The sequence below is a fragment of the Pangasianodon hypophthalmus genome, chromosome 15 (assembly GCF_027358585.1).
Source record: "Pangasianodon hypophthalmus isolate fPanHyp1 chromosome 15, fPanHyp1.pri, whole genome shotgun sequence".
Classification (NCBI taxonomy): domain Eukaryota; kingdom Metazoa; phylum Chordata; class Actinopteri; order Siluriformes; family Pangasiidae; genus Pangasianodon; species Pangasianodon hypophthalmus.
The window spans coordinates 25,368,716-25,391,215 of record NC_069724.1 but is presented as its reverse complement, the minus strand read 5'-3'; the positions used below and the strand labels follow the sequence as shown (position 1 = coordinate 25,391,215).

Here is a 22,500-nt window from a genome sequence, read left to right as displayed (position 1 = left end):
TACACCAGAGGCGTTCCACTTCTCCTCATCTCACACCTCCTACACACTTTCGGCCGGCAAGGCTCGGATATCTCTCTGAACGATACAGTACCCCCACACACACACACACACACACACACACACACACACACATGCACGGTGCTTCCATACACAATGCAGGAACTGTGGTGAATATTTCCTGCTAAACTAAAACAGGGTGCCATTATTTTTAGCATATTGTTCATATTGGATCTTTACTGCTGGTCCTCCACTCTGTCTGCGTGATGCTTTAAACTTCCAGTTAAATGTTAGCTACATTAGCTTCATGTGTTGATATTACATACTGTATCTCTACACGTCCCGAGTGTTTTATTCCTCTTACGCCACAGCAAGTCACCAACAATATCATCATACTTTTTATCCGTTTATAGTTACATTTAATGGTGGAACGAGTTAGTTCCTGTTGTCGCTTACATTATAGCAGCTATAAACAGTCGTTCCCTCACCAGCCTCTTTATTCTCTCTCTTCAAGTTTATGACAAAAAAAAACATCGCAGCTTGTTCCGCATGTTAGTGAGAAACCGCAAAGAAGCGTAAACTCCTCTGTCCTGAAGAAGTTCCAGCTTTACCTCTGACTGTTACAGAGCGCTGACACTGGAGACTCCTTCCATCAATGTTACATAAACATCTCCTTACATATCAGCGATTAAACACGTTTTTAAATCTGTTTATTATCAGTGAAGCGTTCGCTGTCCACGTCCCTGTGAATGAGCTGTTGCTATAGAAACGATAACGAATCAGAGCGAGAGCATTAATATAAACCTGCGCTACTGTCAGAGCTGCTGTTATAGAGAATTAATCAACACCTTCTGACCAATCAGAGTGCAGGATTCAGCAGCAGCGTTGAATCGTTATTCTTTCTCTCTATTTTTTTCCGTTTCTTTGTTGTTTTGCTTTCATGCTCTCTTTCTTCTTTCTTTTAACCTGAGAGTGTTTGATCTTTTGTCTCTCCTTTCACCTCTCGTTCCTCCTCCATCTCTACAGGAAGTGCAGGTTTTGGATGGATATGTGAGTTGACTCGTTGCAGGTCGTATCAGGACACACTCTCGCATTTTCCTGTCGTTTTTCTCTGCGTTAATGGATGGTGTAGTGCGCTGTGATTTTTACTCATTCGCCCGCGGGGGAAATGAACACATCGCACGTCGTCAGGAAGCTCATTATCTCTTTCTATCACATCATATCTCTCAGAAATCCTCCACTGTTCCTCTGCAGGAAGTGATGAGGAGAGGACTCACAGACACGCCTCATCTAATCAGATTATTATCAGATTATAATCAGATTAAATGCTGTAGATTTGTGTATCGTGTCCTGAGAAAGCAGCTGTAGTTTGTGAAAGATGATTCTGAATGAAGTTATCAGATTTGATCAGAATAAATCCTGCTGTTTCAGTCTGATGATTTAGAGAAGATCTGCGTCTCTCGATAAAAAGATAAATTTAGTGAATTTTTCTCCACAAATGGAGCTTCAGTTACATGTTACAGTTACAGACACTTTGTTCACAGCAAGTAAAACAAATAATTATAGCAGTGAAAAATATTTTATTCGTGTTTAGCCTCTGATACTGTTCATTATTTTTTGTTAAAGCTGTGTGTGTGTGTGTGTGTGTGTGTGTGTGTACAGCTGTTGTCAGTTTGGTTTTTAGTGTTGATGCCAGTCCATCTGCTGCTCTGGCAAAGTGTGTGTGTGTGTGTGTGTGTGTATGTGTGTATGTATGTGTGTGTATGTGTGTGTGGTGTGTGTGTATGTGTGTGTGGTGTGTGTGTGTATGTGTGTGTGGTGTGTGTGTGTATGTGTGTGTGGTGTGTGTGTGTATCTGTGTGTGGTGTGTGTGTGGTGTGTGTGTGTGGTGTGTGTGTGTATCTGTGTGTGGGTAGCAGAGGAAAAAATTCCAACAATTTAAGAGAAATGTATTGAACTGTAGAAATAGTTTCAATAATTCCTATATTTTCTGGACAGTAAAACACTTTTTGCTCTCTAGGTGGCGCTGCATGTCACGTGCCTAACTGTATTATGCTAATATGTTATATTAATATGTTATAGTATATTAATATGTTCATGTGTTATAGTATATTAATATGTTCATATGTTATAGTATATTAATATGTTCATGTGTTAGAAGTTCTATTCCATGTTCTGGAGTGTCAGTGTCAATTGTACAGTCCACTGTAGAGGCGTCGTTAGTGTTTACTGTCACTGGTCCCCCATTAACACCCCCATTAACACCCCCATTAACACCCCCATTAACACCCCCATTAACACCCCCATCAACACCCCCATTAACACCCCATTAACACCCCCATTAACACCCCCATCAACACCCCCATCAACACCCCCATCAACACCCCCATTAACACCCCCATTAACACCCCCATCAACACCCCCATCAACACCCCCATTAACACCCCTATTAACACCCCCATTAACACCCCCATCAACACCCCCATTAACACCCCAATTAACACCCCCATTAACACCCCCATCAACACCCCCATTAACACCCCTATTAACACCCCCATTAACACCCCCATCAACACCCCCATCAACACCCCCATTAACACCCCCATCAACACCCCCATTAACACCCCAATTAACACCCCCATTAACACCCCAATTAACACCCCCCCATTAACACCCCCATCAACACCCCCATTAACACCCCCATCAACACCCCCATTAACACCCCTATTAACACCCCCATTAACACCCCCATTAACACCCCCATCAACACCCCCATTAACACCCCCATCAACACCCCCATTAACACCCCTATTAACACCCCCATTAACACCCCCATTAACACCCCCATCAACACCCCCATCAACACCCCCATTAACACCCCCATTAACACCCCCATTAACACCCCATTAACACCCCCATTAACACCCCTATTAACACCCCCCCATTAACACCCCCATTAACACCCCCATCAACACCCCCATTAACACCCCCATTAACACCCCCCCATTAACACCCCCATCAACACCCCCATTAACACCCCCATTAACACCCCTATTAACACCCCCATCAACACCCCCATCAACACCCCCATTAACACCCCCCATCAACACCCCCATTAACACCCCATTAACACCCCCATTAACACCCATATTAACACCCCCCCATTAACACCCCCATTAACACCCCCATTAACACCCCATTAACACCCCCATTAACACCCATATTAACACCCCCCCATTAACACCCCCATCAACACCCCCATTAACACCCCCATTAACACCCCTATTAACACCCCCATTAACACCCCCATTAACACCCCCCCATTAACACCCATATTAACACCCCCCCATTAACACCCCCATTAACACCCCCATTAACACCCCCCCATTAACACCCCCCCCATTAACACCCATATTAACACCCCCCCATTAACACCCCCCCCATTAACACCCCCATTAACACCCCCCCATTAACACCCCCCCATTAACACCCATATTAACACCCCCATTAACACCCCCCCATTAACACCCCCCCATTAACACCCATATTAACACCCCCCCATTAACACCCCCATTAACACCCCCATCAACACCCCCCCATTAACACCCCCATTAACACCCCCATTAACACCCCCATTAACACCCCCATCAACACCCCCATTAACACCCCCATTAACACCCCCATTAACACCCCCATTAACACCCCCCCATTAACACCCCCCCCATTAACACCCCCATTAACACCCCCCCATTAACAGAGAAAAGAGAAAAAAATAATGAAAATATAAAACATTACGGTAAAATACAGAAAATAAAATGTAGGTTGAAGTGCAATTAAAAGAGCGATAATAAACATTAAATAAAATAAATATAGTAATATTAATGAAGGAAAAAAATAAGATAAAGAAAGAAAAAGGATAATTTACGAACCTCTCCATGAAAAACGAATCCTGCCCCAATAAGGCTTATAATAAACTGTAATAAATGTGAAAAGTGCGAGCGCTAAAGCGTGGCGTTGGTTAGCGTTTGATCTGGATGTTATTTATTTTGTGAGTCTGACGGCGGTTTTTGTGTTTGTGGTTCTTCTGAGACTGTAATTAATCATTACTGTAATTAGGAGTCTCGCTCTTTAACTTCACCCATGAGGAGCAGTTTAGAGAGTGTGTGTGAGTGTGTGAGTGTGTGTGTGTGTGTGTGTGAGTGTGTGTGTGTGTGTGTGAGTGTGTGTGTGAGTGTGTGTGTGTGTGTGTGAGTGTGTGTGTGTGTGTGTGTGTGCTCACAGACAGCATCCTGCTGCGTTGTGACTCACACTGAATGGAACTCAGAACATCATGCTGACTTTACACAAATCCTCACCACTTCCTTATTTCCTCTTTAATTCATTTACAGACTGAAGCGTCTCTCCTCAGTGACTTCTCTGGCTCCGCCCTGGCCACGCCCACTGTTAGCACTGTTAGCACTGTTAGCACTAGACTTGTTTCTTCCTATAATCAGGTGTTTAAGTGTGTAGTGTCAGTTCAGCAAACTGAAAACGAAACTTTAATGAAGTAGAACCTGTTTTTCTCCAGCTGTGTTGAAATATTGAAAAGTTATCCAAAATATCGAGAAGTTCAAGCTAGCTAGCGTAGAAGCTAACATAACATTATAGCTGCTAACTCGGCTAAAACAATAATGACATTACAGTTAGATTTTCTATTTAATTTCACAACATTATTGACATCATCTACTCATTTTATAACACCAATGACATCACATTTATAATGTCTAATACTTTTTATTTTCATAACATTAATGACATTAGAATTTCCAGGGAATTTTATAACATTAATGACATCACAGTTAGAATGTTTACTATTTTTATAACGTTAAAAACATTGCTGTTAGCATTTCTAGTGATAATAAAATATCAACTTTTGATAACGTTAACGTCCTCACAGTTGGAATTGCGAATAATTTTTATAACATTAATGACATCACTATTAGGATTTCTACTTGTTTTATTTATAATATTATTAACATCACAGTTAGCATTAACATCGATAACGTTAATGACGTCAGCGTTATAAATTAATTGTGGCTTAGTGTTTGTTAAAGTCCTGATTAAAGGAACTGACCGTTCCGTCTAGAACACGACAAACCTGTCATCCAACTCCATCGTCTTTTACTGACATTTAGCTCCATGTTTGTGTTTTGTTTGTGCTGAAAAAACACCTTGTTATCTAATTAGCATCCTGAAGCCATGATTAGCATCTCGTGTGTGTGTGTGTGTGTGTGTGTGTGTGTGTGTGTGTGTGTGTGGTAATCAGTTGTGCCTGATGAACATGAAGGTTTAATGAGCTTCAGGTCCTTAAAGAGGAATAAATGAAGTGAGACAGTAGAGTAATGATGATGGTGAAGATGACGATCATGTTTATGGTAATGGTGAAGATGATGATGATGATGATGATGATAGTGATAATGATGATGGTGATGATGCTGATGATGGTGATGGTGATGATGATGATGATGATGGTGAAGATGGTGATGATGATGATGATGATGGTGATGATGATGATGGTGATGATGATGATGATGGTGATGGTGATGATGGTGAAGATGGTGATGGTGAAGATGGTGATGATGATGATGATGATGATGGTGATGATGGTGATGATGATGATGATGGTGATGGTGATGATGGTGAAGATGGTGATGATGATGATGATGATAGTGATAATGATGATGGTGATGATGCTGATGATAATGATGGTGAAGATGGTGATGATGATGATGATGATGATGATGGTGGTGATGATGATGATGATGATGATGGTGATGGTGATGATGGTGAAGATGGTGATGGTGAAGATGGTGATGATGATGATGATGATGGTGATGGTGATGATGATGATGATGGTGATGATGGTGATGATGATGATGATGATGGTGATGATGATGATGGTGATGGTGATGATGGTGATGATGGTGATGATGATGATGATGATGGTGATGGTGATGATGGTGAAGATGGTGATGATGATGGTGATGATGATGATGATGATGATGGTGATGATGGTGATCATGTTTATGGTAATGATGACGATGATGATGGTGATCATGTTTATGGTAATGATGACGATGATGATGATGAAGCTGGATTTGGAGCTCGGAGTGGGATGAAGGAGCGAGCAGATGGGCCACACGTTAAATCCATGGTGGTGAAGCTGAAGCACGCGGGCCGTCATGTGGTCAGCGCCGCGTCTCCGTGTTATTGGCTGCTGGATTTACAGAGCAGAAATAACAAGGAGGTTAAATCAATAATCTCACGACTGCTTCAGGAGGAGAGAAAATAACGAGAACATTAAAGCCAGAACCCAGCAGCGCTTTAACCCCCCGAGAGTTTTATTCATTTCTCTTATTTCTCTCTCTCTCTCTCTCTCCCTCTCTCCCCCTCTCTCTCTCTCTCCCTCTCTCCCCTCTCTCTCTCTCTCTCTCTCTCTCTCTATCTCCCTCCCTCTCTCTCCCTCCCTCTCTCTCTCTCCCTCTCTCTCTCTCCCTCTCTCTCTCTCTCTATCTCCCTCCCTCTTTCTCCCTCCCTCTCTCTCTCTTTCTCTCTATCTCCCTCCCTCTCTCTCCCTCCCTCTCTCTCTCTATCTCTCTCTCCCTCCCTCTCTCTCTCTCTCTCCCTCTCTCTCTCTCTCTCTGCCTCTGCACGTCGCCTGTCACTGAAACTGAAATCTGTGGCTGGTTTTCTGTCGCTTGAGGCGTAAAACTTTATTCAGGAGATTCAGAAGGTCTGAGTCGAGTCTCAATGAATGATTTGTGTAGAAAAATAAACTTTTATAAACTAATAAAGAGCAAAAACACCTTCATGTTCACTTTATTCTCACCAAACAACACTTTAATCTCAATTATATTATTATTATTATTATTATTATTATTATTATTATTATTATTATTATTATTAGTGGATGTGTATTTATTGGTGTTACTTTGTGTTACATATTTTGTAAGACCTTAATATAGATAGATGCATTGAACACATAAACAAACAAACAAATAACTAAATAAATATAAATAACTAAAATGACAAAAAAGTTATATCAATGCAAATCTAAAATATGAGTAATAAAAATATTAATAAAAAATAAAAATAAATGAAAATATTCAGGTTTAATTTTAGTTATAGTACTCCAGGCTAATTAATAATACAGCTAGCTAACTAGCAACTTAGCCACACAATTACGCTAACCACACAACTATCGCTATGTAGCTAATTACGAATAACATCATAGCAGGAAGACGTGATGACATCACAGGAAGTGTTCGCGGTCACATCCCGCAGCTTTAACAACGAGAAAAGCTATGTATTGTTCTTCCTAATGAACTCATCTTAAATCTCCTCCACCTCCTGCTATTCACCGAACTTACTGTACACGAGATTAAATGAATATGAATATTTATAAGTATTAATGACACAGTGATGTCATATTGCTTATATTAAAATTATATTAAAATAAAATTAAATATTCACAATGAGATTAAATTCCTGCTCGTTCTCTCTGTCTATATATTTCATAATGTCTATTCCTGGTGTATCCTGCAGTGTTGCCTAGCAACGGCTCTTCCAAAGTTCACCCCGAGTCGCTCATGCACACACACACACACACACACACACGCACACACACACACACACACACACACGCACACACACACACACACACACACACACACACACACACACTGTACTTACATTATACACAAATCAATAAGAGAAAGAAACAAATCTAAATATAATAATGACTGATCACAGCTTCCTGTCTCACTCTCTCTGTCTCTCTGTCTTTCTGTCTGTCCTTCTCCACCTCTCTTTGTCTCTCTTACTCTTTGTCTGTCTTTCTCCACCTCTCTTTGTCTCTCACTCTCTCTGTCTCTCTCTCTGTTTCTTTCTCTCTCTCTCTCTCTCTCTCTGTCCTTCTCCACCTCTCTTTGTCTCTCTCACTCCCTCTCTGTCACTCTGCCTGTCTTTCTCCACCTCTTTTCGTCTCTCTTACTCTCTCTGTCTCTCTATCTCCATTAAAAATGCCAGTGTCTATTAATATGCATGACTATGCAAATTAGGAACCGCCCCATGCCCTCCTGCCATCACTAACAACCCTAATATCCCGGTTATATTCTAACTTAGCTAACTTCGACTTTCTCAATTGACTTCCTCACCACCTCACTGACTATTTTCTTTAACAGGAAATAACATTACCATGACAACCATCCTCTGATCATCGCTAACTATTAACTATTACAGTGATTCAGGTTCTGCGTTGTTTTTTATTCAGCAGGAGAATGTAGAGATGTACCAAAGCTAATTCAGTGTCTAGATGAACAAGCTAATCAGCTCATTATTTCGCTCGGTTTTTATTTGTTTATTTGTTTATTTGTTTATTCAGCCTCTGGGATCAAGTGTGTCTTCTGAGAACAGCAGAACAACTCGAGTGTGTTATAGAGCTGCTACAATTACATTACTGTCTATTAGAATGTCATCTTATTCTCCTCCTCTAATTATTACATTACAAATGATCTTCTTTTATCATCAGACCAACATTATTACTGCTGTAAATCATGTGTGTGTGTGTGTGTGTGTGTGTGTGTGTGTGTTTCAGATCACCAGAAGCTGGACAGAGAGGCTCGGATCTGTCGACTGCTCAAACACCCAAACATCGGTGAGTGACACACACATTGCATGGGTGTGGTGAGGGGCGGGGCCAGAGCATTAGCAAGACAGGAAGAAGTAAACAAGATGGTTGTGTATAGGGTGTGTGGTTTGGGACACGCCCACACTGGACTGATAAAGGTGATGGTGTTTATGTGGATAAAGTTATCTATGGTTAACGGTGCTATTTATTGGGAATGGGGTGTAGGGAGTAGGGTGTAGGGCACAGGACTGGAATAGGGAGTAGTTAAAAGGGTATAGGGAATACGGAGTAGGTGGTAGGGATTAGGGTGTAGGGTGTTGGTAGTAGAATGTAGGGATTAGAGCACTAATATAATATGGAGTAGAGAGTATGGTGTAGAGAGCAAGGTGTAGGGTGTAGTGAGTAGGAAGTAGGGTGCAGGGAGTAGGGTGTAGGGGGTAGGGAGTAGGGAGTAGGATGTAGGGAGTGGGGAGTAGAGTTTAGGGAGTAGGGTGTAGTGAGTAGGAAGTAGATTTAGGGATTAGGGAGTAGGGAGTAGAGTGTAGGGAGTAGGGAGTAGGGTGTACAGTAGGGTGTAGGGTGTAGGGTGTACAGTAGGGTGTAGGGTGTAAGATGTAGGGAGTAGGGAGTAGGGAGTAAGGAGTAGATTTTGGGATTAGTGAGTAGGGAGTAGGGTGTAGGGTGTAGGGTGTAAGATGTAGGGAGTAGGGAGTAGAGTGTAGGGAGTAGGGAGTAGAGTGTAGGGAGTAGGGAGTAGAGTGTAGGGAGTAGAGTGTAGGGAGTAGGGAGTAGGGAGTAGAGTGTAGGGAGTAGAGTGTAGGGAGTAGAGTGTAGGGAGTAGGGAGTAGAGTGTAGGGTGTAAGATGTAGGGAGTAGGGAGTAGAGTGTAGTGAGTAGGGAGTAGAGTGTAGGGAGTAGAGTGTAGGGAGTAGGGAGTAGAGTGTAGTGAGTAGGGAGTAGAGTGTAGGGAGTAGAGTGTAGGGAGTAGAGTGTAGGGAGTAGGGAGTAGAGTGTAGGGAGTAGGGAGTAGGGTGTAGGGAGTAGGGAGTAGAGTGTAGGGAGTAGGGAGTAGAGTGTAGGGAGTAGAGTGTAGGGAGTAGAGTGTAGGGAGTAGAGTGAAGGGAGTAGGGTGTAGGGAGTAGAGTGTAGGGAGTAGGGAGTAGGGTGTAGGGAGTAGGGAGTAGGGAGTAGGGTGTAGGGAGTAGGGTGTAGGGAGTAGGGAGTAGAATGTAGGGAGTAGGGAGTAGGGCACAGGGCTTAAGTCAGTATTCTCAGGTTAGAAAGAGCAGTGGTTTGGTCCTGAATCATCAGTCGGAGCTCCGTGTTGACTCTCGTCTCATCCTGACAGCTTCCCTTCATCGCGTGAGTGTGGAATATATCTGTTTTCTGGCACATTCAGTTTTCCTCTCTGGCACAGAGTGTGTGTGTGTGTGTGTGTGTGTGTGTACGTGTGTGTGTGTGTGTGAAGGAGCCAGAATCCTCCCACGCACTTCACCATGAAACCAGTGGCTTTGTTTGTTCTCTTCTCAGGCAACAACAAAATACTGTTTCCTGGATTTTTACAGATATACAGTGTGTACAGATTTTATTATACACAGGGACGTGTAACATACATCGCATTCAGAGTCAGTGACTTTGCTCTAAAGGGAGTAGGGTGTAGGGAGTAGGGCATAGGGCTGGAGTAGGGAGTAGGGTGTAGGGAGTAGGGAGTAGTGTTTATATTATATGCAGGGACGTGTATTATACATCGCATTCAGAGTCAGTGACTTTGGTCTCAAAGTTGCTTCAATGTTCACGTGGGGAAAGTTGCTGGTATTCAGAGTCGGGTTACGCAGCTGCTTCAGTGGATTTTCTGAGCAGATTATTAAAATCACCTGTGTGTAGTTCCCACCTCTGAGGTTGCCAGATTGAGTAGAAGCGTCCACATTCAGCAGCACATAGAATAGCACTTGACCCAGCACATCCTATTGTTTAGGATTTTATTATTATATCAACAGTTACTCGAGCGCAACTTAATGAAGCCACAAGACTCTAAATGGAGGTGATGAAATCGTAATGTGTGTGAGATTTTAATTCACTATGCTGATGTGTAGAATTAATAAAATAAAGCCAGTGTTGGTGTTAATTTGATGCTGTAAAGAAAACGTGCTCACGGAGTGAAGGATAATCTGACCTAGCGCTCATCTGCTACGCTTACAGAGAAACTTTACCTCCATTCATCACTTTATCCGTAAAATATTCCCTCCTCCAGATAAGCCGTGTCTGTGATTAAGACGCGTCTCCTCCCATGTGTTTTGTGTGAAAAACCTTTTCCTGAGCTTTAAAGTGAGGATATTATTAATGACTGAATAGTGTGATATTTATGTATTTAAATTAGTTCTCGAATGACGTTCCACAGTGTGTGTGAGTGTGTTTACAGCCAGAACATCAATCTCAGCGTGACGTGTTGTGGTTATATTAAACTGTCAGACGGCGGCGCTGGACTTAACGCTGCTCCTCACTCGAGCGAAATCACGCAACAAACATGCGCTTAAGCTCAAGATCAGAATCCAGCGTAACTGAGACACGCCCCTGTTTTAGATAAACTCCGCCCCCGCGTGCGTAACTCTCACGTAACTTCTGAACAGCGATGAAGTCAGTAGTTTCGTCTGAGGTGTGAATTATTCTGATGTAGATTGCTGGCCTGCTCTGATATTATAGATTTAATTGTTGATGTAAAGTGGATGTAATCTGGTGGATGTTCCACTTCCTGTTGTGCATTAAAACAGGAAATCACACGTTTTCATCATGTCACTTTTACAGAGACAGTAAGGCAGAAAGCGCTGCAGGATTTTTCTCTCGGTTTATGTAATCGTTGCTATGCGAGTGTGTGTTGTCAGGTGAAGTTCTGCAGTTCCTCTTCTGCAGCTATTCAGCTCCCACACACACTGCCACGAGCACACACACCACACCTACACACAGGGCACCTGGGGGCGGGAACCAGCGTGTGTGTGTGTGTGTGTGTTCAGAAAGAGAAAATCTCCCAAAGACACAAAGATTCAGTAAAACTACCATGAACAAGCTGACATTGTTATGCTCGCATTATTGAATTTTTATATTCTATTTATTTCATTATGTATTATATTAGATGTATATTATATATAACATTATACATGTATAAAAATATGTTAATGTAATGTGTTATAATGTATTATATTAGGATTGATGGTGAGTTTGACAGACAGAAGAGTGATAAATATACAGCCTGATGGACAAACTGAGCCAATATGCAAATGCGGGACACGGGATAAGTGGGCGTGAAGTTGTGGGGGCGTGTCTAATTTGCATATTTATAGAGTCTGGAGCTCTTGTTGAGGGTGAGGGCGTCTGAGTTCCAGAAATTCATGCATGTGTGGGTGAAGGAGCTGGATTTTCTTCAACTTTACACACAAAAAAGGATACAAATACTAATCTGTGCTTAACCCCACCACTAACCCCACCACTAACCCCACCACTAACCCCACCCTTAACTCCGCCCCTAACTCCACCTCAGCCTTAACTTCTGTAGCTTTACATATGAGTTCAAATTTGTTCAAATTTGTAATTGTAATATAAATATATGTAATATACAGATACACAGTAAATATAATAAATATAGTAAATGTAATTAAACATTGATGGTCTTTAAATCAGGATTTTAAATGTTGAAATATTAAACTATTTGATTATATAATGATGTGTTATAATGTGTTATAAGTGTGAGTCACACACTAATGAGCTGTAAATGCTTTTGTGATGTTCAGTGCGGCTCCATGACAGCATCTCAGAGGAGGCGCACCATTACCTCATCTTCGACCTGTGAGTCAGGAACGTCACCTTTTCCCTTCGTTACCTTTCTTTTCCTTTCCTTTCTTTACCTTTCCTTTCTTCTCCTTTCCCTTCGTTACCTTACTTTTCTTTTCTTGAATAACAACCATCATGACATTCTAAACACGCACACACAAACACACACAAACACACATACACACACATATACTGTGTTTTACATTAGTGATAATGATAATGTTGATGATGATGATGATGGTGTGTGTGTGTGTGTGTGTGTGTGTCTGCAGTGTGACGGGTGGAGAGCTGTTCGAGGACATCGTGGCCAGAGAATATTACAGTGAGGCAGACGCCAGGTAAAAACACACACACACACACACGCAGGCAGCTTTTACAACTGTTACTCTGTTATACATACGCTATAGAGAGAGAGAGAGAGACAGATAGAGAGAGAGAGAGAGAGAGATAGGCAGAGAGACAGAGTGGGTGAGAGTTTGAAATGTGTCATCAAACCCATCATTTCTGTACTTATCAGTTCAATTAGGTTTAATGGCGTGTGTTTTGCGTCTTTTCGCCTGCAGTCACTGTATTCAGCAGATCCTGGAGGCGGTGCTTCACTGTCATCAGATGGGCGTCGTTCACCGAGATCTAAAGGTACATTTACATAAATACATGCCATAACATATGTATAATAAATAATCTGATACATTCATACTCTATAATCATTACAACCTGACGGAACAGATTTAAATATATTACACCTTTATCTGAGCTGATCACGATTATCTGAGCTGATCACCTTTATCTGAGCTGATCACGATTATCTGAGCTGATCACCGTTATCTGAGCTGATCACCGTTATCCGAGCTGATCACCTTTATCTGAGCTGATCACCGTTATCTGAGCTGATCACCGTTATCTGAGCTGATCACCGTTATCCGAGCTGATCACCGTTATCCGAGCTGATCACCTTTATCCGAGCTGATCACCTTTATCTGAGCTGATCACCGTTATCTGAGCTGATCACCTTTATCTGAGCTGATCACCGTTATCTGAGCTGATCACCGTTATCTGAGCTGATCACCTTTATCCGAGCTGATCACCGTTATCTGAGCTGATCACCTTTATCTGAGCTGATCACCGTTATCTGAGCTGATCACCTTTATCCGAGCTGATCACCGTTATCCGAGCTGATCACCGTTATCTGAGCTGATCACAGTTTTTTATAGCTGTCAGATTGAACTGATTATTTAAGTTAACTGATGATTTTAGATGTTCATGATTTTTTTTCAGCTGTTTATTTGAAGTAATCGTGATTATTGGAGCTGATTGGATTATTATTCTTTCAGCTGAGTTTTTCACGATTATTTGAGTTACATTGAGCAAAGTTTTGTCTTAAAGCCAAAGAGAACGTACGTATGATTGTTTGTGTGAGAGGAAATAGTCAGGAAATAGCCATAACCACTCATAACTGCTCATAACTGCTCATAACTGCTCACAAGTGTGAGCAGTCAAGTGTGATAAGTGTGAGCTTGTCAGTGTGAGCTAACCACTCATAACCTCTTATAACCACTTATAACTGCTCATAACCGCTCATGTCCGCTCATAACTGCACATAACTGCACATAACTGCTCATAACCGCTCATAACCGCTCATAACTGCACATAACTGCACATAACTGCTCATAACCGCTCATAACCGCTCATAACTGCACATAACTGCTCATAACTGCACATAACTGCTCATAACCGCTCATAACCGCTCATAACCGCTCATCACTGCTCATAACTGCACATAACTGCTCATAACCGCTCATAACCGCTCATAACTGCACATAACTGCACATAACTGCTCATAACCGCTCATAACCGCTCATAACTGCACATAACTGCTCATAACTGCACATAACTGCTCATAACCGCTCATAACCGCTCATCACTGCTCATAACTGCACATAATGTGACCCAGAAATATTATTTTAATCCTGCTTCAGGATCCTCTCTGAAGAATGGATAATAAAATGTAATAGTGCGAGGTTTAACCCGGGTCTGCTATAACACGCTATTTAGAAATGAAAAACTGAACCCCGGAGTGAGAAACGCAGGATCTGATGGTACATCATTTATCAGCTCTGCTGTCAGACAGAAAAAGAATTGGAGTTTAAAGGTAAATGATTATTAATGTTCCTCTCCTGAGAGATTTAGCTGTGATGAGGCGGCTACAGAATCGCTAATGGTGGGAAATACTTCAGCGTGCTAACACTTTTACAGGATATAGCAACTATAGCAAACCTTTTTATTGTTAAAGTGGTGAAGTTAAATATATTTAGTGGAAAGATTTCCTGCTATTACAAAATACCAATGAAGCTAGTAATCGAAGAACATGGCACAGTACAGTAACTTTAAATTAACTTTATAATTATCACTGATTTTCAAAAGAAACATCAGTTAGATAGCTAATGGGAGCTATGCTAGTTAGCAAAACCACAGCTAGCTAGCTAATGGCAACCAAGTAGCTAACTAGCTAATGGCAACCAAGTAGCTAACTAGCTAATGGCAACCAAGCAAACAACCAATCAGCAACAATGTTAGTTAGCCAATTATAAACCATATTAAGTCTTTCCTGATGTTGATTTCTATTCTAAAATTAGACTCTGATCACTTTTGATCACTCAGCTGATCACTGATGCGTCACTTTCTGTGAATTCTCGCAGTGTTCACGTCTAAGAGTGGTCCGATTCAAAGATCTGATTCAAAGATTTGACTCATTTGCAAATGACACATCACTGTTTTTTACCTCGTCAAAGAAAAAATGAAGATAAAATAAGAAAATCATTTAATATTTTAGATTATATTTTTATTATACATTTTAGTATTTCAGTTTCTCTTGCTGTTTATAGAATAATTTCGCTGTATATGGTCTCGTTTGTTTCTTCTACCTGGATCGTAGAAAAGTGCCCAGTAAAGTGGACTGTAATAACTGCACCTGATGCCTAATGCAGACGGATGGAGAGCCATAAGGCGTGTGTGTGTGTGTGTGTGTGTGCACCACTGCTGAGCTCATGGAGTACGTTTAGCAGTAAAATGTTTTGCGAACTCTGATGTTCTCACTGCATCGTTATCAGCGTGTCTGCTCTGAGCAGCGTACATCTGAACGAAGTGCTTCTTCTGCTGAGACCTCCAGCGATGATTTACAGGATCATCAGCTTCCAGACCCACAGTGACGACCCAGTAAAGGATTTCCCCCATTCTTCTCCTCACTTTGGTCACCTGCCAGTTCCCACCCACCTCTCAGCTCTCTAACACGACCAACACGTGCTTCCTCCAAGACATGCGAACCTGCCAGCTGCTGCGTCACAGGGCGGCGTAACACACGTGGAAGAAAACGCAATCTGCCCTCTTCCACATACTCTACATCAGCTCACAGATGCTCTGATTGGTCAGTGTTGCTGTGATTGACAGGAGGAGATAGAGTATGCCCCTCCCACTGCCTGTAGTTCATTTCTAACATGAACCAGCTCATCTTCTGATCACCTGACGTGGTGGACTGAAAGGTAAATGTTATCATTCAGTCACGTTAGTCGCTTATCTAGAACTCTATACACGAGGAATTTTATGAAACTGGACCTTCACAGGTTTTAGCTGAAGAGCTCAGACATCACCAGCAGGCATGTGATGATCACCATGGAGCTCTCATTCCAAAACCTCCTACAAAGCGCTCCATAAAATCCTTGGAATTGGGAATTCCATTGTGACTGGTACTGTGTGAAAATCACATTCAGTGCTGTGCGTGTACATCACCGTCTGATCTCAAGCTCGACTGTCTGATCTCAAGCTCGACTTTATATCACTGTCTGATCTCAAACTCGACTGTACATCACTGTCTGATCTCAAACTCGACTGTACATCACTGTCTGATCACAAACTCGACTGTCTGATCTCAAGCTCGACTTTACATCACTGTCTGATCTCAAGCTCGACTTTATATCACTGTCTGATCTCAAACTCGACTGTACATCACTGTCTGATCTCAAACTCGACCGTACATCACTGTCTGATCACAAACTCGACTGTCTGATCTCAAGCTCGACTGTACATCACTGTCTGATCTCAAACTCGACTGTACATCACTGTCTGATCTCAAACGCGACTGTACATCACTGTCTGATCTCAAACTCGACTGTACATCACTGTCTGATCTCAAACTCGACTGTACATCACTGTCTGATCTCAAGCTCGACTGTCTGATCTCAAACTCGACTGTACATCACTGTCTGATCTCAAACTTGACTGTACATCACTGTCTGATCTCAAACTCGACTGTACATCACTGTCTGATCTCAAGCTCGACTGTCTGATCTCAAGCTCGACTGTCTGATCTCAAGCTCGACTGTACATCACCGTCTGATCTCAAGCTCGACTGTACATCACTGTCTGATCTCAAACTCGACTGTACATCACTGTCTGATCTCAAACTCGACTGTACATCACTGTCTGATCTCAAGCTCGACTGTACATCACTGTCTGATCTCAAGCTCGACTGTACATCACTGTCTGATCTCAAAGTCGACTGTACATCACTGTCTGATCTCAAACTCGACTGTACATCACTGTCTGATCTCAAACGCGACTGTACATCACTGTCTGATCTCAAACTCGACTGTACATCACTGTCTGATCTCAAACTCGACTGTACATCACTGTCTGATCTCAAGCTCGACTGTCTGATCTCAAGCTCGACTGTACATCACTGTCTGATCTCAAACTTGACTGTACATCACTGTCTGATCTCAAACTCGACTGTACATCACTGTCTGATCTCAAGCTCGACTGTCTGATCTCAAGCTCGACTGTACATCACTGTCTGATCTCAAACTCGACTGTCTGATCTCAAGCTCGACTGTACATCACCGTCTGATCTCAAGCTCGACTGTACATCACTGTCTGATCTCAAGCTCGACTGTACATCACTGTCTGATCTCAAGCTCTAAGGAATAAGGAACGCCGGCTGTAATAACGGCTGTGTTGAAGGACGCGAGGTTCCTGAGGTGTCTCAGTTCCACAGTCACAGATCTCAGATCATCAATAAGTGTCTCAGATCGCTTTCTTGGCTCCGTGTTTTGCTTCTCAGTGGGCGTTTATGACTAGAGCGCTGGTTCAGGTCAGAATCGACTCAGCAGAACACACACTTCAGTTTAATGGGTTTTTCTTTACCGTGCTCGCTACAGGCTGGTAGATAATCAGATTAAATCATGCAGATCTCTCTGAGGTTCCTTCCCAGTGAGTGTGTGTGTGTGTGTGTGTGTGTGTTTAGTCTGGCAGTTCGGGAGGTGATAATGCTTTACGAACGTCACTGTGTTTCAGACTGAACTTTTTATTCATGTATTGTCATCTGCCGTGTTTCTGAGAGCTCCTGACCTCTCTCATTTCCATCAGAACATTAACACAAACCTACGCTGCACTCGCTCCATCACACCGGCCCATGAAATGGAGGTGATGCGAACGCTGGCGCTAACAGGGAAATGTAGCATAATTAGCCGTGCGGTGTGTGTGTGTGTGTGTGTGTGTGTGGGCTGGAAATATGTTCCATTACTCCTCCTCCACAAGGGGCACGGAACAGTGCTATGACACACACACACACACACACACACACACAAGAGATGATCCCCTGCTCACATCAAACACAAAGTTAAAGATTCTCTGATTGTATTTCTCCAACAAGATTCATCAATATTTCACTCGAAATCCAGGAAAGTGTGTTCTGATTGGCTGAAGCAGCAGAGACAGTTACGCATCATGCACAAGAATTGAATAATAAGACATTAGAAATACAAAACATACAAAATCTTACATCTTTCACCTCCTTGTTACACTTTTCCACATTTTGTTGTATAACAATCTGGAATTAAAATGGATTTATTTGGGATTTAAGGCCACTGATCTACACAAAGAAGAAAGAATCTGTAATATTTTTAATATTTGTTTTAATTATTCATAAACAGAAAACTAAAAAAAAAGTCTTGATTGCATTCATATACCCAGCTTTCTCCTAAAGAAATAACCTCCAGTGCAACCAGATGCCATTAGAACTCACAGAGTCGAGGGAGAATGCAGAAAATGCAGACTGAAGAAGGAAATATTTTGTGTAAATCACTGACATCCCAATTAAATTCATTTTAATTCCAAATTGTAATACTGCAAAATATCAAAAAATATAAAAGAGGTGAATACTTATGCAGTCAAGACTTGTTTTTTTTTTTTGCTAATAATATTAAAAACAATGTGGAAATTCTGTCCAGTTTGACCTTCTGTACTATTCTGTGTGTATCAGTGGCATAAAATCCCAAATAAAGTTCCAGCTATAGTGCTACAAATACTTATGCAAATCACTGTGTACGCCATTTTATAATATGATCACATGTTAAAAAGTCTACTTCACACCGCTACCGCTTGTAATAACGATGTTACCGATGTTTACGCGGCTTGCGTTTGGCCGTCTCGTCTCTGATGAACCTGAAGCTGACGTTATATAACGCGGAACCGTTCGGTAAAGAAGAGGGAATAAAGTGCACATGTCTGAGAAGTTCATTCACATGAAAGTGTGTGCTAAGCGTGTCTGAATGAGCTGTATTATTTCACATGTCGCAGTTTGAGGCTTTAATAAATGCTCAGTGGAATGGATGTGGGCGTAAAAGTGAACCGGGATGAAAACGAGCGGCGTGTGTGGGAACGGCGTGGGCGGCCACCTCGCCACGATCTGAATCATATTTTATTTGCATTTATCTTCACTGGGTTTAAGCCTTCTCTCCTGTTCGGGGTCAAAAACGCTGGATTTCTCACTCAGAGTGGAATCATACTGTAAATATCTGTAATCAGCGATGTCACAGAGATGATGTGTGTACTCAGAATTATCCTCATTATAAACCCTGAAAAGATCCGCGCATGTACTTGTGATCTTTATTAGGACTTTTCTGGATAATCCAGCGAGGATGGAAGTGCAGAGTTTCAGTGTCTTTCACACGAAGCAGAAAATAAAATCAGGAGATTTGAAGTGAAATGTAAAGTCTGAAGGCGAGGGTGAACAAATCATCGAATAATACTGGGAAGATTTTAAACCAAATTGATGTAAACTTGTTTAATATGTTTTTTAATGTTCAGAAAATGGCTAAGAATCATCTCTTCACATTTACCCTCATTAAAAATGCAAGCATCTATTATTATTTATGAATATGCAAATGCGGAAACGCCCCCACGCCCTCCTGCCATCACTACCAGCTTATTCTCATTAATACCAGCTAACTTAGCCGCCACATTAGCTCAGATTAGTCACACGAGAGGGATTTCAGCTTCTCGATTTACATCCTGTGTGATTTATTAAACTGAAAAATCTTAAAATAATCCAGCATTACTGTGTGTCATGAATTTCTGCTCCTGGTGTACGGAGGGCTTCTCAGCGTGATGAGCGCTGATCTCATGCCGTTTTGTTTTCGCTCCATGTGTTCATGTTTACGTTGCCACGTGTCTTTGTTTTGGTTTCAGTCCTGTCTCCGCCCCCTGTCTACTCACTGGTTTACTACCTTAATGTGTTCAGCTGTTCTGTGTTTCACTTTGATCAGTTTGTCTATTTCCAACATCCTGTTCCTTTGTCTCCTTGTCGATAGTTATTGTGTGTTTCTAAGTCTTACTTTTCCACTTTCACCGTTCATCGTTTCTTGTTTTATTTCCTGGTTTTGATCCTCGTCTCACGGATTATCCGTGTTTAACGTCGTCTGTCTGTTCTCTGACCCCCGGCTATGAACTTTAATGACGATTAAGAAATTGCACTTTATAAATACCATACTGAGTTTACACACTTGCATCCTGCCTTCATGAACCGCACGTTACAACGTCAGCTACATGGCTTATTAGTGAACACTACAGAAAGTTTAAAATGCATTTGTGTGTGTGTGTGTGTGTGTGTGTGTGTGTGTGTGTATTTAGCCAGAGAACCTCCTCCTGGCCTCCAAGTCCAAAGGTGCGGCAGTGAAGTTAGCAGATTTCGGACTGGCGATTGAAGTGGAAGGAGACCAGCAGGCGTGGTTTGGTAAGACCTGATATTTATACACACACACACACACACACACACACACACACACACACACACATACAGTGCGTTCGTACGGTGTGTGAAGGACTATGTGTATTACTCAGAATGCACTGTACATGAGCGGCGAGTCAGCACAGCTCTGTGTTTGAGTGATGACATCACTTCCTGTCTGTGTGATTGCAGGCTTCGCTGGGACTCCTGGTTATCTCTCACCTGAAGTGTTACGGAAAGATCCGTATGGTAAAGCTGTGGACCTGTGGGCCTGTGGTGAGGAGTTCACACACACACACACACACACACACACACACATTAATGTGTAGTGATAAAGGTGTAGCTGCTCATTTCAGTAGTTTAATTGCTGTAACTCTCAGCAGCTTCTTTATTTCTCGTCATATTGTGTTTTTTCTTGCTTTATTTTGCTGTGAGGAATTTATTGAGTACATTAATCTTCAGGTGGAAAAGCTAACGAGGGCTCAGATAACCCTAATGAAGCTCTAATGACTCTCTAATGAAAGCTGTTTTCACGGTGCAGGTGTGATTCTGTACATTTTGCTGGTTGGATATCCGCCGTTCTGGGATGAAGATCAGCATCGACTCTATCAGCAGATCAAAGCTGGAGCTTACGATGTTCGTGACCTTCATTTCATTACAATAAACACCACCTTCTCTCAGTTACACCTCTTTATAAAGCCTTACTGTCACTTGCTTTCCTTCACAAAAGAGAACAATGACTGCAGATTAATGCACAAAGCTTCTTCTTAATGTTTTGGATGGAAGTTTTTGACCTCCAGGCCGTGATGTTCCTCATGTTTGCATTATTTTATCTGTATTTCTGTGTAGTTTCCATCTCCTGAGTGGGACACGGTCACTCCTGAAGCTAAAGATCTCATTAATAAAATGCTGACCATCAATCCAGCAAAGAGGATCACCGCAGCCGAGGCACTGAAACACCCCTGGATCTCTGTGAGTTTATTATTAATGCTTATTAATGCTTATTAATGTTTATTACTGCTTATTAATGCTTATTAATGTTTATTACTGCTTATTAATGCTTATTAATGTTTATTACTGCTTATTACTGCTTATTAATGCTTATTATTGCTTATTAATGCTTATTAATGCTTATTAATGCTTATTACTGCTGTCTCACATTTGCATATTTCAGTCAAAAGTACCTGATCCTACCCAAATCCATCTTAATTTCCATCCCTAACATTTATAATCTTACTTTAAACCTGCTCTAATCTTAAGTTTAACTCTAAATCTAATACCACAGTGCAGTTTAGTGGCTTTGTCGAACCCGGTTTTGTATAAAGTACATCTTTATTATATAAAATGTCTAATTCAGGAGGATTTCAAACAGTCCCGGTGTTTGTTAAAGTAAGCATGATGTTAATAAAGGAGGTTCTAACCCGGGTTGGTTCTCTCCTGCAGCACCGCTCCACCGTGGCCTCCTGCATGCACAGACAGGAAACTGTGGAGTGTCTGAAGAAGTTCAACGCTCGCCGGAAGCTGAAGGTCAGATCACAACTCCATGTCTAACAACAGGAACTGTTCTGAGAAGCTGAGTGTGAAGGCTTTTAATACCTTTAGAGAAAAAGCCACTGTGCGCTCTTAATGTCAGGAAAGAGCTTTAAAAGCCCCGTAATGCAGCACCATTACTGTCACATCATCAGTGTTAAAGTAGGAAGTGTGTTCAAGAGAAAACATCAACCTCAGCAGCAGGAATTTATCCAACATGAACACTTTACACCAAAAAAACATCAGTATGTGGAAGGAATTAAATGAATTCAGTCAGGACGAGGCCATGAGTGCAGTTAAATGTCCACAGTGTTCCTCTTTCCTTCAGCTGACACACGTTCAGTGTGTGAAGGTTAAAGTGTGTGTTCTGAATCGTCTAATAGTTTTTATATCGACGCAGCTGTAGTTGTGGAATAAACACGAG

The 22,500-nt window shown here is 41.8% G+C and overlaps 1 protein-coding gene across 2 annotated transcripts in view; it reads left to right on the top strand.

Annotated features, from left to right (window-relative positions):
- camk2a (calcium/calmodulin-dependent protein kinase II alpha) overlaps positions 1–22,500 on the top strand; it is a 46,939-nt gene that overhangs the window by 9,648 nt on the left and 14,791 nt on the right. For both annotated transcript variants that reach the window (XM_034311348.2, XM_053240227.1), the window contains exons 3-11: positions 8,633–8,692; positions 12,448–12,502; positions 12,760–12,825; positions 13,051–13,123; positions 20,450–20,552; positions 20,739–20,822; positions 21,088–21,182; positions 21,396–21,518; positions 21,990–22,073. In XM_034311348.2, coding sequence (XP_034167239.1) covers positions 8,633–8,692; positions 12,448–12,502; positions 12,760–12,825; positions 13,051–13,123; positions 20,450–20,552; positions 20,739–20,822; positions 21,088–21,182; positions 21,396–21,518; positions 21,990–22,073 — 743 coding nt within the window. The remainder of the gene's footprint in view (positions 1–8,632; positions 8,693–12,447; positions 12,503–12,759; positions 12,826–13,050; positions 13,124–20,449; positions 20,553–20,738; positions 20,823–21,087; positions 21,183–21,395; positions 21,519–21,989; positions 22,074–22,500) is intronic.